The sequence below is a fragment of the Heliangelus exortis genome, chromosome 30 (genome assembly GCF_036169615.1).
Source record: "Heliangelus exortis chromosome 30, bHelExo1.hap1, whole genome shotgun sequence".
Taxonomy (NCBI): domain Eukaryota; kingdom Metazoa; phylum Chordata; class Aves; order Apodiformes; family Trochilidae; genus Heliangelus; species Heliangelus exortis.
Genome location: NC_092451.1, coordinates 264,877 through 280,575, shown reverse-complemented (window position 1 = coordinate 280,575; position 15,699 = coordinate 264,877). Strand labels below are relative to the sequence as shown.

The 15,699-nt window shown below is 64.8% G+C and overlaps 2 protein-coding genes across 3 annotated transcripts; one reads left to right on the top strand and one right to left on the bottom strand.

Moving 5' to 3' along the window:
• Positions 1–880: 880 nt before the first annotated feature.
• Positions 881–8,123, top strand: AEBP1 (AE binding protein 1). 2 transcript variants are annotated; one of them, XM_071729257.1, is made up of 21 exons: positions 881–1,229; positions 1,327–1,698; positions 1,869–1,934; positions 2,318–2,389; positions 2,501–2,587; positions 2,937–3,038; positions 3,149–3,247; positions 3,549–3,626; positions 3,701–3,775; positions 3,867–3,976; positions 4,059–4,198; positions 4,276–4,360; positions 4,444–4,588; positions 4,697–4,785; positions 5,060–5,183; positions 5,268–5,464; positions 5,851–6,030; positions 6,157–6,496; positions 6,702–6,841; positions 6,976–7,075; positions 7,149–8,123. In XM_071729257.1, exons 1-21 carry the CDS (start codon positions 1,001–1,003, stop codon positions 7,724–7,726), a joined length of 3,408 nt encoding a protein of 1,135 aa, XP_071585358.1. In that variant the 5' UTR covers positions 881–1,000; the 3' UTR covers positions 7,727–8,123. The 2 variants fall into 2 exon arrangements, with proteins under 2 accessions (XP_071585358.1, XP_071585359.1); XM_071729258.1 differs by lacking the exon at positions 1,869–1,934.
• On the bottom strand, positions 8,070–13,877 carry POLD2 (DNA polymerase delta 2, accessory subunit). The gene is made up of 10 exons (XM_071729283.1): positions 13,612–13,877; positions 11,243–11,364; positions 10,623–10,746; positions 9,825–9,939; positions 9,478–9,676; positions 9,280–9,360; positions 8,867–9,024; positions 8,642–8,769; positions 8,452–8,553; positions 8,070–8,370 (listed from the first exon to the last, which is right to left on the bottom strand). Exons 1-10 carry the CDS (start codon positions 13,829–13,831, stop codon positions 8,213–8,215), a joined length of 1,407 nt encoding a protein of 468 aa, XP_071585384.1. The 5' UTR covers positions 13,832–13,877; the 3' UTR covers positions 8,070–8,212.
• Positions 13,878–15,699: the final 1,822 nt, after the last annotated feature.

Genomic DNA, 15,699 nt, shown 5'->3' with positions numbered 1-15,699 from the left:
CAGTGAGGGGACAGGGAAGAGGCTGGGATGAGGGGACCACGGGGATCTGGGGACAGCAGGGACCTCCCGACTCCTCTGGGACCCCCACCCACTGAGACACGCACCCGGGGATGGGGGTCCCAGCGATCTCCCTGCCAGGGTCTGGGGTGGGGGGGCTGTACTGGGAAGGATGGGACTGTACTGGGGGAACCATACTGGGTGGAGGATCCTGTACTGGGAATGGAGCTGGAATTTGGGGGGGGACTACTGGGAGCTTCCCTGAGGCTCAGTGCCACCCCCCACCCACCCCCCCTCGCAGCGTGTCTGGGAGGTGACTCACAGCCGGGGGGGTCCCGCGTGACGCGTGGGGGGGGGGGTGGCGGCCTCAGCTGCCACGTGGCCCCACAGCGTCCCAGGGAGCCTGCGGGGCCACCGAATCCCCCGTGGATGGGGGGGGGGGCAACGTTTTTGGGGGCAGGGGGTGTCCCGCGTGTCCCCTGGGCAGCCCCCTCCCCTTCCCCCCCCCCCCCCCGTGTGCAGGGCAGCGGGCAGTGTGTGTGCTGTGCAGTGTCCCGTGGGGGTCCCGGAGGTCCACGGGCGGTGTCACGGATGCCGTGGGGGAGGGGGGGGGGGGCGATAAGCACAGGCGGCTGCAGTGCCCGCGCTGTGCAGTGCGCTGGGGGCACTCACTGCAGTACCAGTGCCAGTGCCAGTGCCCAGGCAGTGCCCGTGCAGTGCCATGCAGTGCTCTGCAGTGCCGTGCGTGCCCCCCCCGTCCCCGGCCGCCCCTCGGTGCCGCCCCCGGTTCCTGCGCCCGCCCCCAGCCCGCCCGCCCGCCCCTGGGCTCTCGGGGCTTTCCGGGCTCTGGGGGGGCTCTTGAGACGGGGCCGGGGCTCTCGGGGCTCTCGGGAGGTTCTCGGGGCTCTCAGTACTCCCGGAGGGGCTCCTAGGGGGGTCTTTGGGGGCTCTCGGGCTCTTTGGGGGGCGCTTGGGGGCTCTCGGGGGTCTCTCCGGGGTCACCATGGCCCCCCCGTGCTCCTGGCTCCTGGTGGTGGTCGCACCGTTGCTGCTGTTGCCCCCCGGGGCTGCCCCCTCCCCCCCCGCCATAAGCGACGCAGAAATTGAGGAGTTTCTGCGGGGCTTCCTCTGGCCGGGGGACGGCGACAGCAACGGGGACAGGGACAGGGACGGCGACAGCGACAGCGACGGGACCGTGCTGGGCTTTGGTACCGACCCGGCCACCGGCACCGGTGAGCACAGGGCTCCGGGGGCAGGCGGGGACCCCCCCTCCTCCTCCAGCCTCTGCCGCCCTTCACCCCGGGTCCCGCCCCCCGTACCCCCCCCCAGGCTCCCCGGGACCTCTGGGGGCGGCGGAGCCCCCGAAAGGCAAGAAGGGGAAGAAGGAAAAAGCCCCCAAGCCTACCAAGAAGCCCAAGGAAAGACCTCGGGGGTCCAGGAAGGACAAGGACAAGGAAAGGGACAGGGACAAGGAGAGGGGCAAGGACAAGCCCCCCAAGAAGCCCAAGGAAAAAGCCCCCAAAGGCTCCAAAAAGCCCAAGGAGAAGCCACCCAAGGCCACCAAGAAACCCTCCGGGAAGAAGCCACTCGAGCCCCCGACAGCCCCCCCGCAGCCCCCGCTGAAGGAAGGGATCCCGGGGACGCCCCGGCTGCCGGAGCAGCCCTCGCCCCACGGGGAGGAGGGGGATGGAGGTGCCCGAGGTAAGTCTGGGAGGTCCCCATCGCGGGTTCGGGGGGTGCCACACCGCGATGTCACCCACCCCGTGTCCTCAGTGCCACCCCACGGCTGGGGGGGGATTTGTTCCCTGGGGGTCCCCTCCCGAAGGGTCCGGGGGCACCGCCAGCCCCTCGCTCTCCATCGCTGTCCCCAGGGGGATCGGAGGAGCCACCGAGCGAGGCCTGGGACCTGGGACGAGAGGGTTGGCACCCAGAGCCTGGTGAGTGCTCTGTCCCCAGGGCCACCTCCCTGTGCCCTGGAGCCACCACCCCCGGTCCCAAGGCCACCTCCCTGTGCCTTGAGGCCACCGCCCCGAGACCTTGAGGCACCTCCCTGCGCCCTGGTGTCACCTCCTTTTGCCAAATGCCGCACCCTGCACCCACCTTTCTATTACTGCATGCCACCTCCTGCCACCCCAGTGCCACCCCAGTGCCCTGGGGCCACCACCTTCCACCCCAGTCTTACTCCCTGTGCTCTGATGCCACCTCCCTGCACCCCAATGTCACCTCCCTGTGCCCTGGTGTCACCTCCCTGCACCCCAATGTCACCTCCCTGTGCCCTGGTGCCACCACTGCTCCCTCCCCACGTGTCCCCTCCCCACAGAGGTCCCCGAGGAGCCAGAGCCCCCTACTCTGGACTACAACGAGCAGCTGGAGCGGGAGGACTATGAGGACTGTACGGTACCGGGGGGCAGGGGGGGCCCTGGGGGTCCCTGGCTTCAGCAAGGGGGTGTGTGTGTCCCCCAGCACCCCCAAAGCCAGGGCCATTCCCTCTTTCTGTCCCCAGTTGAGTACATCCGACGGCAGCAGAGACCCCACAAGCCCCCCAGCAGGATGAAACCCCCCAGGGTTTGGCCCCAGCCTGAGGAACCATGTCAGTGAGGGGACAGAGGGACAAGGGGGGGGGGTGGCACCACATGGGATGAGGCTGGGGGGGAGATGGTCCCTGGAGTGGGGACCCAGGGGAGCAGCATCTGGGAACAACCCAGAGCTGAGGGGGCATGGGGACAGCATAGAGGGGTGGAAGGGACACTGCAGGGGTGTGGGGACCCTGGAGGTACATGGGGACACCATAGGCATGTGGGAACCCTGTGGGGACAAGGGGACTCCATAGGGACCCTGTGGGGATTTGGAGGGGTCCTATGGGGACATGGGGACCACAAAGGGATATGGGGCACCCCCCTTCCCAGCCACTCTCACCCCAGCCCTTGTTCCCCCCCCAGTGAAACCAGAGGTACCATCTGCCCCCCCACCTCCCCCCCCAACCCTCCCAGTGACCGAAGGGGACTACGAGGAGGGCTTTGAGCCACCCGACTATGATGACTGTGAGTGATGGGGCAGCCAACCCAGGACCCCCATCCCTGGGGGCCTCTGACCCCCCTGCCCCTCCCTCTGGCCCTAAAGGGCTGTCCCGGCCCCCCTTTTGCCCCTTCAGTGCAGTATGGGCTGCCCCCCCCACCCCCTCCAGCCAAGCCCCACAAGCACCCGGACAAGGGCGAGGAGATGGAGACGGACGAGAAGAAACTGAAACCCTGTGAGAGATGGGCTGGGGACCTGTCCCCAGGGTGGGGGGCACAGCACTGGGTGGGGGGCATGGCCATGGGGTGGGTGGCACATCCTTAGAGTGGGTGGCACATCCCCAGGTTAGCATGTCCCCAGGATGGGTGGCAGGTCAGGTGGGTGACATATCCATGGAGTGGGTGGCAGGTCACTAGGGGGGGTGACATGTCCATGGAATGGGTGGCAGGTCCCTAGGGCGGGTGACATGTCCATGGAGTGGGTGGCAGGTCCCTAGGGTGCAGGGCAGGTCCCCAGCAGCCACTCTCCTGCCCCAGGGAAGCCCAAGAAGGGTGGGAGCAGCAAGGAGGAGGAGGAGGACCCTTGGGCTGAGGAGAAAGGCCAGGACCACAAAGGTGGGTACCAACCCCCCCCTACCCCCCAATGCCCAGGCTCTGTCCCCACCCCCCTCACTCTGCCTCTTTTCCAGAAAAACCAAAAAAAACAGGAGGGAAGAAGTTGGACACAGATGAGGATGAGTGGGCTCCTCCAGAGGAGAAGACAAGTGAGTGTCCTGGGGTGTGGGCTGGATGGAGGGGAGGTGATGGCCCCCCCTTGTCCCCAGGATGTCCCTGATGGCCACCCCTTGCCCCCAGGATGTCCCCCAATCGGCCTGGAGTCTCACCGCATCGCTGACGAGCAGCTCCTGGCCTCCTCCATGCTGCGCCACGGCCTGGGCGCCCAGCGCGGCCGCCTCAACATGCAAGTGAGGGTCACATCCCCCCCCCAGTACCCCCCAGCACTGGGGCCACCCCCCACCCATGTCCCCATCGCTGTCCCCACCTCAGGCGGGCACCAACGAGGAAGATTTCTTTGACGGGGCCTGGTGTGCCGAGGACGACGGGCGGGCGCACTGGCTTGAGGTGGACACGCGCCGCACCACCAAGTTCACCGGAGTCATCACCCAGGGCCGTGACTCCCAGATCCAGTACGAGGAGAGGGAGGGATCTGGGAATGGGGAGAGGACTCGGAGACACCCCCAAACCTGTCCCCTTCCCCCCACAGCGAGGACTTTGTCACCAGCTTCTACGTGGGCTTCAGCAACGACAGCCAGAACTGGGTGATGTACAGCAACGGCTACGAGGAGATGGTGGGGACACCAAAATGTGTGGTGGTGGGGGGACAGCAGGGACCTTCTGCTCCCCCTCAGGTACATCATGTGCCCCCCCTCAGATGTTTTATGGCAACGTGGACAAGGACACCCCAGTGCTGACCGAGTTCCCCGAGCCTGTGGTGGCGCGGTACCTGCGCATCTACCCCCAGCGCTGGAACGGCAGCCTCTGCCTGCGCATGGAGGTCCTGGGCTGCCCCCTCTCCTGTGAGAGCCACCCCGAGTGGGGCTGAGGGGCAGTGGGTGTGTGTGGGGGGGAATAGGGGAGGGTCACAGCTCCCCACTGCCCCCCAAACTTCATTGTCCCCTCCACAGCCATCAGCAGCTACTACAGCCAGCAGAACGAGGTGACCTCCACCGACAACCTGGACTTTCGCCACCACAGCTACAAGGACATGAGGCAGGTGAGAGCCTCTGTGGGGTGGGAACCTGCATGGGGTGGGCACCTCTGGGGTAGGGAGCACCTCCGTGGGATGGGAACCTCTGTAGGGTGGGAAATCTCCATGGGTTGGGCACCACTGTGGGGTGGGATCCTCCATGGGGTGGGGATCTCTGTGTTGGTGGGAATCTCTGTGGGATGGGGTTCTCCATAGGGTGGGATTCTCCATGGGGTGGGATCCTCCATGGGGCTTTGCCCCTGAGCGCTGCCTCTCTTCACCCCCATCTCCCCTCCCCCAGCTGATGAAGGTGGTGAATGAGGAGTGTCCCACGATCACCCGAATCTACAACATCGGGAAGAGCTCCCGGGGGCTGAAGATCTACGCCATGGAGATCTCTGACAACCCGGGCGAACATGAGACGGGTGAGGAGGGGCAGGTTAGGGGGTAGGGGGTGGTGGGTGGGGGGTGAGGGCAGGGGGTGACCCTGTGTGTCCCCCACCCCCCAGGAGAGCCAGAGGTGCGGTACACGGCGGGGCTGCACGGCAACGAGGCACTGGGCCGGGAGCTGCTGCTGCTGCTCCTGCAGTTCCTTTGCCGGGAATTCCAGGCAGGGAACGCTCGGGTGCGGAGCTTGGTGACCCAAACCCGCATCCACATCGTCCCCTCCCTCAACCCCGATGGCTACGAGCTGGCCCGCCAGGCGGTGAGGGGACAAGGGGGACATGGAGGGGACAGGGAGGAGACAGTGGGGTGAGATGGTGGGATGGGATGGGATGGGATGGGATGGGATGGGATGGGATGGGATGGGATGGGATGGGATGGGATGGGATGGGATGGGATGGGAAGGTGGGGAGGGGCATGAAGGGGACAGCAAGGCAGTGGCACGGGATGGTGAGGCAGAGGAAGGGACAGAGGGAGGGGACAGGGTGGGATGGTGGGATGGGGTGGCAGGGCAATAGGATGGGACAGTGGGGTGGGGAGATGGGATGGTGGGATGGGACAGTGGGGCAGTTTGATGGGGTCATGGGATGAGGTGGGGACGCAGGGGAACGTAGCCCCAAGCTCCCTATGCCCCTTGGCTGCCCCCAGGGCTCGGAGCTGGGTAACTGGGCACTGGGCCACTGGACAGAGGAGGGCTATGACCTCTTTGAGAACTTCCCCGACCTGGCATCCGCACTGTGGGCAGCTGAGGAGAGGAAACTGGTGCCCCACAAGTTCCCCAACCACCACATCCCCATCCCTGAGCACTACCTGGCTGAGGATGCCACGGTGAGACCCAGCATGGGGCCTGGCAGCCGTGGGGAGGGGGTGTCACATGGGGGAGTCACACGGGGGTGTCACACAGGGGGGTATCACACACAGGGGTGTCTCACACTGCCGTGTCCTCCCTGGCAGGTGGCAGTGGAGACCCGTGCCATCATGGCATGGATGGAGAAGAATCCCTTCGTGCTGGGAGCCAACCTGCAGGGCGGGGAGAAGTTGGTGTCCTACCCCTTCGACACAGCCCGGACCTTCACCCAGACTCCAGCAGCTGCCCCTCACCCCCCTGACTATGAGGATGCCCCCCCCGAGCTGCAGGAGACCCCCGACCACGCCATCTTCCGCTGGTTGGCCATCTCCTACGCCTCGGCCCACCTCACCATGACCGATACTTTCCACAGGGGCTGCCACACGCAGGATGTCACCGACGCAATGGGCATCGTGCAGGGGGCCAAGTGGCGCCCTCGGGCCGGCAGTAAGTGGGGAGCTTGGGGGGGTCACGGGCCCCGGAGGAGTTTGTAGAAGGGTGCAGACATGGTATGTGGGACCGGGGCTCAGTGGGGTCGTGTTGGTGGTGGGAGTGGGTGATCCCAGGGCTTTTCCAAGCCCAGTGACTCAATGCTTCTGTGCCTTGCCTGCCCCACGCCGAGGGTGGGCGGGTGCTGGTGGTTGTTTTCCAGCTATGAACGACTTCAGCTACCTGCACACCAACTGCCTGGAGCTTTCCTTCTACCTGGGCTGTGACAAATTCCCCCACGAGAGTGAGCTGCAGCAGGAGTGGGAGAACAACAAGGAATCGCTGCTCACCTTCATGGAGCAGGTCTGGGAGAATCATAGAATAATCTGGGCTGGAAGGAACCTCTGAAGGTCCAACCCCTTGTGCTGTGAGCAGGGGCAGAGGCCGGGCCAGGAGCCGGCAGCCCCTGCCTGCCCCACACTGCTGCTCTCCCCCAGGTGCACCGGGGCATCAAGGGCTCAGTGAAGGACCAGCAGGGAGAACCCATCGCCAACGCCACCATCGTGGTGGGGGGCATTGACCACCCCGTCAGGACAGGTAGGGTGCAGGGCAGGCTCGGCGGCCCCGGCTCTGTCACCGGCAGCCCCTGACCCCGCCGCTTCCTCCGCAGCCGCTGGGGGGGATTATTGGCGCATCCTGAACCCGGGGGAGTACCGGGTGTGGGCCCGGGCCGAGGGGTACAACCCCAGCGCCAAGACCTGCAGCGTCTTCTACGACATCGGGGCCACCCAGTGCGACTTCGTCCTCTCGCGTTCCAACTGGAAACGCATCCGGGAGATCATGGCCATGAACGGGAACCGCCCCATCCTGCGCCCGGTGCCGGGCCGCCCCATGACCCCCCGGGAGCGGCTCCGCCTGCGCCTGCGGCTGCGGCACCGCCAGCGCCTGCGGCAGGAGATGAGGCTGCGGAGGCTCAATGCCACCACTGCCACCACCACTGCCACCCCCACGGGGCCCACGGCCCCGCCGACCACCACCCCCCTGCCCCTGCCCTTCAGCAGCACTGCCTACACACCCTGGAGCCAGGAGCCCCCCACAGCCGGCACCTGGCAGATGGAGACCGAGCTGGAGACTGAGACAGAGGTGGTGACCGAGCTGGTGACAGAGACTGAGGCCTGGGAGCTGGGGACAGGGGGGGCACAGCCCTTCACCACAGCTGAGACCTACACCGTCAACTTCGGGGACTAGGACAGGCTGGTCCCCTCGCTCCTGCCTCCAGCCACACCGGATTCACAGCTCCAGTTCCACCTCGCTGCTTCTGAAGAGCCCCAGGGAGGAGCTCTGGGGGGGCTGCAGCTCCCCCCACACTGCCCCTCAGGCCTGCCAGGCTCAGGCTCAGTGGCTGTGGAGCCTCCCTCTTGGTGGGCAGGGGAGGACAAGCTGCTCCCTTCCCTGGGGCTGGGCAGTGCCAGCCCTCACCGGGCAGTGGAGGGGACAAAGCAGGGCCCAACCCTGTCTGTGTCCCCTGGGGCTGGCAGGGGAGGTCCCGTTCTCCAGGGCAGGGCCCGCAGGGAGACAGGCACAGCCCCTCTCACCTCCAAACCCTTTTCTATTACACAACTAAATCATTTTATATTGATACAAACACCTCTTCTCTGTCAGCCCTTCTTGGAGGAGGGTGGTGGGTGCCAGGGCCGTCCAAGGGGACAGGGGTTGGGTTGCTGGAGGGCTCAGTCAGTGCCCAACCTCCATGTCCCCACCCTCATCCTCAGCCCCAAAGCCACAGAAGGTGACGGGCTGGCAGCTGAGGTCCCGCAGGTTGACGAGGCAGGCGGTCTGTGTGGCACTGAAGTCGGGCACTGTCACCAGCAGGACCTGCTGCCCCTCCTCCCCTGCAGAGACAGGCACGGGTCAGGAGGAGGAGCCCCTCCTCAGCCCCCCGGGAGGATTGGGGAGGAGTCCCTGGGACCCACCTTTGAGCAGCTTGGACTGGAAGCGGGGAGCACTGCCACAGAAGTAGATGTGAGGGCACTCGGTGAGGATGAAAGGGTCTGATTTGTAGAAGGGGTAACAGCCTGGGAGGGATGGGAATTAGGAGACCCTGCCCCTCTTTGGAAGGCAAACGCCCCCCAATCAGGGTGACCACCCAGCCCCTCCCCCTACCCAGGGTGTCCGGTGCCGTGGGGCAGAGGTGTCCTGCCAGGAGAGTCCACTCCAGAATCTCCAGGTAATCATCCATGCTGCTGTATTTAAAGATGTCACTGATGTTTTGGCCTGATGTCCCCAAAAATCTACAGCGTTTTGGGAAGAAAGGGAGGAGAGCTGCAGACAGACAGCTGTACTGCCCGTGGCTTGTCCCCGAGCTGGTGGCACAGAGCAGGGGGTTACCTGACACCATCCACGTCAGCCTGGTAGGGGTTGGTGACCAAGTGCAGGGTGGAGTAGGCAGTGGCCAGTGGCAGCATGCAGTGGTGCAGAGGCTGCTGGGGCAGGGTGTAGTTGGTGGGGTCAAACTCCCCAGGCATCACATCCACTGGCACCGAGCTCTGGGGACAGAGCAGGGATCACCAGGACAGCCACACCTCCCAGCTGGGCCTTGCTGCTGGCTCTCCCCTGCTCCCTGACACGGCTGTGCCAGAGGCAGAGGTGGGAGTGGGCCTGAGCGCTGCTGCCCCTTCCTGCTGCACCCCCTCAGCACCCCTGGGTACCCAAAGGGCTGGGGAAGGGTTGACAGAACCTAGCCCTCCCCCGTGGAAGGTCCCCAGCTCCCTGGCCAGCTCCCCCCTCCTCCCAGCACTCACACAGAGCTGCAGCAGGATCTCATCCAGCATCTTCACAGCCTCCACGCTGGCAGCTTGGGTCTTCTTGGTCAGGTACTTGGCCTGGGGAGTGGGGACATGGTGAGGAAACAACCCCGGGGCCCTCTCTGGTCCCTCCTCCCCACCTCTGCAGCACTCCCCATGCCCCCCCAGGCCCCAGTGGAGGTGACAGGACTGCACCTTGTTGATGGTGTCCCGGCTCTGGGTGTTCTGGCTCAGCAGGTTCCCGGCCAGGATGACTCTGGAGATCTGGGCAGCACAGCTCTGCTGCCCCTCAGCACCCAACTGCCCTGTCACCATGTCCACCAGCAGCTGGGTGCTCAGCAGGGCCTCCCCACTGCCACTGCCCAGCCCCAGCCCTGACACCAGCAGCACAAACCTGTGGGCAAAGGCTTGGGCAGCACCCCACAACCCCCCAGAGGCTGTAGAGAGCCAGGCTGGGGACACATGGGGACACCCCTGTCACCATGTGCCTGCTCCCAGTGGCACACGGGGTGTCCCACCCCACTGTCACCTCAGGGACTCACCGGTCTGAGCTGGGCCCTTTCCAGGGCAGTGCAGGGGGGAAGCTGGCAAAGCAGTGATCCTCCACCAGGAAGGTGCCATCGTCCTGCTCAGAGCCATACACAGCAAACACAGTCCCTGCAGCACAGAATCCCAGAGTGGGATGGGCTGGAAGGGACCTTAAAGCCCCCCCAGTGCCACCCCTGCCATGGGCAGGGACCCCTCCCCCAGCCCAGGGGGCTCCAAGCCCCATCCAACCTTCAACACTGCCAGGGATGGGGCAGCCACAGCTTCTGGGGGCAACCTGGGGCTCAGCACCCTCACCCCAAACAATTTCTTCTTAAGATCTCATCTCAGTCTCAACTTGAAACCACTCCCCCTTATCACCAAAATTTTCGTTGGAAAACTCCTTGGAGATTCTCCCACCCAACCCTCCCCCCAGCACTGCCCAGGCCCCCCCACCCCACGTCCCTCATCCCCACATCTCCAGGGCTCTGAAACCCCTCCAGGGATGATGGGGACTCCAGCCCTGCCCTGGGCAGCCTGGGCCAGGGGCTCAGCACCCTTACACCAAACAATTTTTTCCTAAGATCTCCTCTCCATCTCCCCTCTTGCAGCTGGAAACCCTTCCCTCTCATCCCATCCCTCCAGGCCCTTGTCCCAAGTCCCTCCCCAGCTTTCCTGGAGCCCCTTCAGGCACTGGAAAGTGCTCTAAGGTCTCCCCAGAACCTTCTCTTCTCCAGGCTGCACACCCTAACTCTCCCAGGCTCTCTTGGGGGGGCCAGAGCTGTGTTTTCCCACCCAAAGCCACCATGCCCTACCTGTCACCAACCTCTGCACCTCCACAGCTCCTTCCAGCTTGATCCGCTGCAGCTCATCCTCCAGGATCAGCTCATCTGAGGGGTGGATGTACTTGGCCAGGGGTGGCTGAGGCACCAGGTTGTGCTGGGGGACAGACAGAGCAGGCTGTGACACCCACAGTGAGGCTCATCTGCCCCACGGAACACCCACCCCCACGGCAAACCTCATTCGTGGAAACCAGAGCAGGCAAAGCCCCCGGGGAGGCCCCAGCAGCCCAGGCAGGGAGGAGGGGGCTGGGCTGGGGGCTGAGCTCTGCCTCCCCTGGGGACACGGGTGTGCAGCTCCAAACACCACGGGGACACTGGAGCATCCCCAGACACCCCCTGGTACCCCACAGCAGGGACAGGGGGGGGCTCCTCTGCTACCCTGATGGACCCAAACCCTCCCAGGGAGAGGCATCACCCAGCAGACACACAGAGGATGCCAGCTGGGACAAAGAGGTGGCATCTGGGGACACTTGGGACAGAGGAAGTTACACACCAGCTCCCAAGGCAAAGCCCTGGCAGTTCCTGCCCAGTTGTGGGGTGGTGTCCCCAGGAGTGCTGTGGGGGTGGGCAGGGGGCTGGTGGGTGGGCATTACCTCCTCACTGATCTCCTGCAGGATGGAGGGCTGGAGCTGCATGGCCTTGAAGAGTGTCCCCACCACGCAGCACTTCTCTCCTGCCTGCAGCTCACAGAGCTTCCTCAGCACCACGTCCTGCCCTGGGGAGAGACACGGGGGGGCTGCGGGGCACAGACAGAGCCAGGACACATCTGGGGGACAGATGGGGTCACGGAAGCAAAGCAGAGGCTGCAGGCAGTTCCTCTGCCCAGGTGGGGGGGGGGACAGCTGGGACACAGAGGGGTTTGGGAGGACCCCCAGCTCCTGGCCACACATCCAGCTCTGCCCGGGGCTGGGACTGCCCCTCCCTGGGAGAAGAGTCAAAGACTCTGGGCCCCACACCCCCACCCACATCTGACAAGCAGGAGACATTGTTCTCCACCCCCAAGCCAGACCCCTCCTCCACCCAGGATCCCTGTGGATCTGGGAAGGTTCCAGCATGACAACAGGCTGCAGGGAGCATTCCTCTCTCCTGCTCCTTCTTCCCCAAAGTGCTGTAAAAATGTCACATAAAGCCCAGGACCCTTCAGGAGCTGAGCCCTGGCCACACACAGGAGTGAGCAGTGACTCCGTGATTCTCCACAAGGGACCAATCCCCCCAGCCTGGAGGTGGGAGAGGCCAGAAGAGCACATACAGGTCCCTGAGCAGGGGAATACGGGCTGGGGGAACCTTCCTGGGAGGTGGAAAGAGCAGCATAACCTCCATATCCTTCCCTGCAGGCTGCTCCCAGGCCTTGTTACCTCCCCCTACGATTTCCCCATTTTAATCAGCCCACGAGGCCTGGAGTGAGCAGGGGAGGCTGCCAGGCTCCTCCAGCAGGTTCCTCCCTCCTGGCTGGGGTGCTGACAGGGAAGCAGACAGAGCCCTGGGTGCAGGAGCAGTGTCCCTCAGCCCCAGGAATGCAAACTCTGAGTCAGGAAAAACAAATCCCTTCCAGTTCATATCCTTGGCTCTGACCCCCCCCAGACGTGTGTGGGTTTGGGGAAGGGCAGCTCAGATCCTGCCTTCCGCAGCTCCTTGCTTTGAGACAAACCCCAGTAATCTGTCCCATTGCCTGGGTCTGGAGTGTTACAGAGCTGCAGGATCCCATCTCCCCCCGGGCAAAATCCCAGGGTGAGGGCCAAGGAATGACAGGAGCTGTGGAACCAGCAGGGCCTGGAGTGGGCTTGGCCTCTGCTGGGCTCCTCAGCACAGCCCCCAGGGCCAAGGATAGAAAGAAAACCAAGCAGCCAGCCCAAAAAGCTCCATAGAAGGACAAAGCTGAGGACTTGGCTGTCCTGGGCGGGAGGGTGTTGGATCAGAGGTTCTGTGGATCCTGCAGTGCTGCGGGGGCAGGCACAGGGCTCTGGCAGCAGCTGGGGGGCTGCTTCATACCACTGTGACATCTTCAGATGGAAACACTTCATGTGAGGATCCCACTGAGGGAGGAAATTGGACCCCCTGGAGCCTCCCCCCATCCTCCATCCCCCAGCAAACCCTGAGCTCAACCTGGGGACCAAAACCAAAACTTTGAAAGGCGATTTTAGAAATGCTGCTCAGGGGTTTGTCTGGGCACCGCGAAATTCATTCAGGGGTTGTTGGGGCCTTAAGGTGTGTGGAGGTGTGGGAGGCTGCACCTCCAATCCTGGGCTCAGTTTTGGGTCAGAAAAGAGACATTGAGGGGCTGGGGGTGTCCAGAAAAGGGCAAGGGAGCTGGGGAAGGGTGTGGAGCAGAAGGAGAAGGGTCTGGAGAAGTTGTGAGGAGCAGCTGAGGGCCCTGGGGTGTTGATCCTGGAGCAGAGGAGGCTGAGGGGAGACCTTGTGGCTCTCTGCAACCCCCTGAGAGGAGGTTGGAGCCAGGGGGGGTCGGGCTCTGCTCCCAAGGAACAAGGGATGGGCCAAGAGGAACTTTTGGCACTACTCAAGTGGTGCCAGGGGAGGTTTAGGTTGGCGCTGGGGAAGAATTTCTCCCTGGAAAGGGTTGTCAGGGCCTGGCCCAGGCTGCCCAGGGCAGGGCTGGAGTCCTTAATAGAATCATAGAATTGGCTGGGTTGGAAGGGACCTCAGAGATCATCAAGTCCAACCCTTGACCCACCACTGCGGTTGCTAGACCATGGCACTAAGTGCCACATCCAGTCTCTAATCATGTAATCATCCCATCATCCCTGGAGGGGTTTCAGACCCTGGAGATGTGGGGATGAGACACATGGGGTGGCGGTGGCCTGGGCAGTGTTGGGATGGGCTGGAGGATCTCCAAACCACTCCATGAGCAGCCAACACACCACCAAGGAGGTTCCAGCAGGCACCACCCTTGCCTTACCCCCCTTCCCCTCCAAACAGAGGGGTCAGGACGCCCCCCAGGACTCACCCCACTTCCCCCGTGCCCGCTGGTGCAGGGGGGGCCGCATGGAGGCCAGGCGGGCAGCGTAGAGGTGGGCGTACTGCCGGGAGAAGGGGCGGGTGCCCAGCAGGAAGCTCTGGGAATGGTTGGAGTAGGCGGAGATGGGAGCCCGGGAGAAGGTGGAGACCTCGGCGGAGGGAGGGGTCAGCAGAGCCTCGGCCGTAGGCACCGCCTGGGCCCAGAACATGGTGGGAAAACCCACCGAGAAAAGGGGGCTGGGGGTGCTGGGGAGAGAAGAGGGGATGAAGGGTCCCGGGGAATGATTAACACATGAGGTGCCATCACTGCACCCCCGGCTGCTCCCCGCCACCCTCCCCCCAAAACACAGCCCAGGGCTTGGTCTGATCCCCCCCCAAACACCTCCCAGGGCACCCCCGAGTTCCTAGCGCTGCCAGGAAACCTCCGGAATGTTCCCCCAAAACCCCAGCCTGGCAGCAGCACACCTGGAGTGACCCCAAATACACCCCGGACACCAAAGCCCCTCCCCCCAAATACACCCCTGACACCACCCCAGAGCCCCCCAGCCATATGCTCCCCGGACACCAGGGCTCCCCAGGACACCCCCAGGGCATTAAAGCCTCCCAACACTCCCCCCCCAAGCTCCAGGACCCCCCTGCCTCCCCCCCGGACCCACAGAGAAGGCCCCAGAGCCTTTGGAGCCCCCCGGGACAGGGGGGGGTCTGAAGGACCCCCAAAAGGCAGCAGCCCCCCCGAACCTCCCATTCCCCCCTCGGTTCCTCAGGGCTCTGAGATCCACCCCCAGATCCCCTCATGGCCCCCCTGGACACCTCCACCTCCCAGCCCCCCCCCCACAGCTCCCCCAACGCCCTTCAGACCCCCCCCAGCCCCCTCAGCCGCCCCCCCCGGCCCTTCCATGGGCCCGCCAGGACCCCTCAGACCTTCCCGAAACCCCCAGACCCCCTCTCCCGGTCACTCAGGACCCCCCAGAGGAGCCGCCGCCGCCGCCCCCCTCCCCTCCCTCACGTACGGGGTCAGAGCTCGGGGGAAGTCACCCCTCAGCACGGCCCCGCCATGGGGTGGCGGGGGGAGGTTGGAAAAGGCGCCAACGCCTCCAACCCGGAAGTAGCGTAGCCGAGAGGCGGAAGTGACGTAAGGACGTCGGGTCGCCATGGCAACCACCTGGAGCGAGGCGGGGAGCGGGAGCCGCAGGGCGCGGGAGGGACCCGGGGCCAGGAGGGGGGACACGGGGTGAGGGGTGGGGGGACAGGGGACATGGGCAGGAGTGAGGGGACATGGGCAGGGGTGTGAGGGACAAGCACACAGTGGGGGTGGGATGGGTCCCCTCGAGGTGCCACCACCATGCGGGGAGGGTGGGGGACACTTGGGGACTGTGGTCTGGGGTCTTGGTGTTGGGGACCATGGGTGACACATGGAGATCCTGGGGACAGTGCCCGTGTGGGACATGGGGCTCAGGGTCACGGGGATGGGGCGAGCACGTGGGGACCGTGGGGAGAGGGTCTGTGGGGACACGTGGGGACCTGGCTGTGTCCCCCTCCCCACGCCCCCCATGGCAGGCAGAGCCGGGTGTCCCGGCCACCCGTGGCCCCCGAGGGTCGTCTTTTCTCCCCTCATGTGGGGATGGGGTGGGCAGGGGTCATGGTGGGGACCATTTTATTGCTGGGGGAGCCACCTCACATCCCAGGTGTCCCCTCGCTTGGTGCTGTCACCTCCCACACGCCTGGCACCAACTCTGTCCCCACGCTCAGAACTGTCACTGTCACTGTCCCCACCCTTGGCCCCATCGCTGCTCCATGCTCGGGGTCGGTGTCATTGTCCCCAGGTTGGCACCCTCATTGTCACAGCCCTGACTCAGTGCCACCCCTGCCCCCCTCCATGTCCCATCCCTGCTGGAATGCAGCTCCATGGAGTAGGACCTGGGACAAAGCTCTCAGGGGACAGCGATGGCCCCAGGGGGGACAAGAGGAGAATTCCCCAAAATTCTGGGGGGGTTCTGCCCCCCCTGCTGTCCCTGGGGACACCACACAGGGATGGGGACAGCTGAGGAGGGAGCCCAGGAGGGGTCAGAATGTTCCA

Coding starts and splice junctions, on each gene's coding strand:
- POLD2 (XM_071729283.1), bottom strand. CDS start 13,831: ATGTTCTGGGCCCAGGCGGTGCCTACGGCCGAGGCTCTGCTGACCCCT. Junction 9,940..10,622: donor GGTGCAGAGGTTGGTGACAG/GTAGGGCATGGT, acceptor TCTGTGCTGCAG/GGACTGTGTTTGCTGTGTAT. Junction 8,554..8,641: donor CACGGCACCGGACACCCTGG/GTAGGGGGAGGG, acceptor CATCCCTCCCAG/GCTGTTACCCCTTCTACAAA.
- AEBP1 (XM_071729257.1), top strand. CDS start 1,001: ATGGCCCCCCCGTGCTCCTGGCTCCTGGTGGTGGTCGCACCGTTGCTG. Junction 3,977..4,058: donor GCGGCCGCCTCAACATGCAA/GTGAGGGTCACA, acceptor TCCCCACCTCAG/GCGGGCACCAACGAGGAAGA. Junction 4,589..4,696: donor CCTGGGCTGCCCCCTCTCCT/GTGAGAGCCACC, acceptor TCCCCTCCACAG/CCATCAGCAGCTACTACAGC.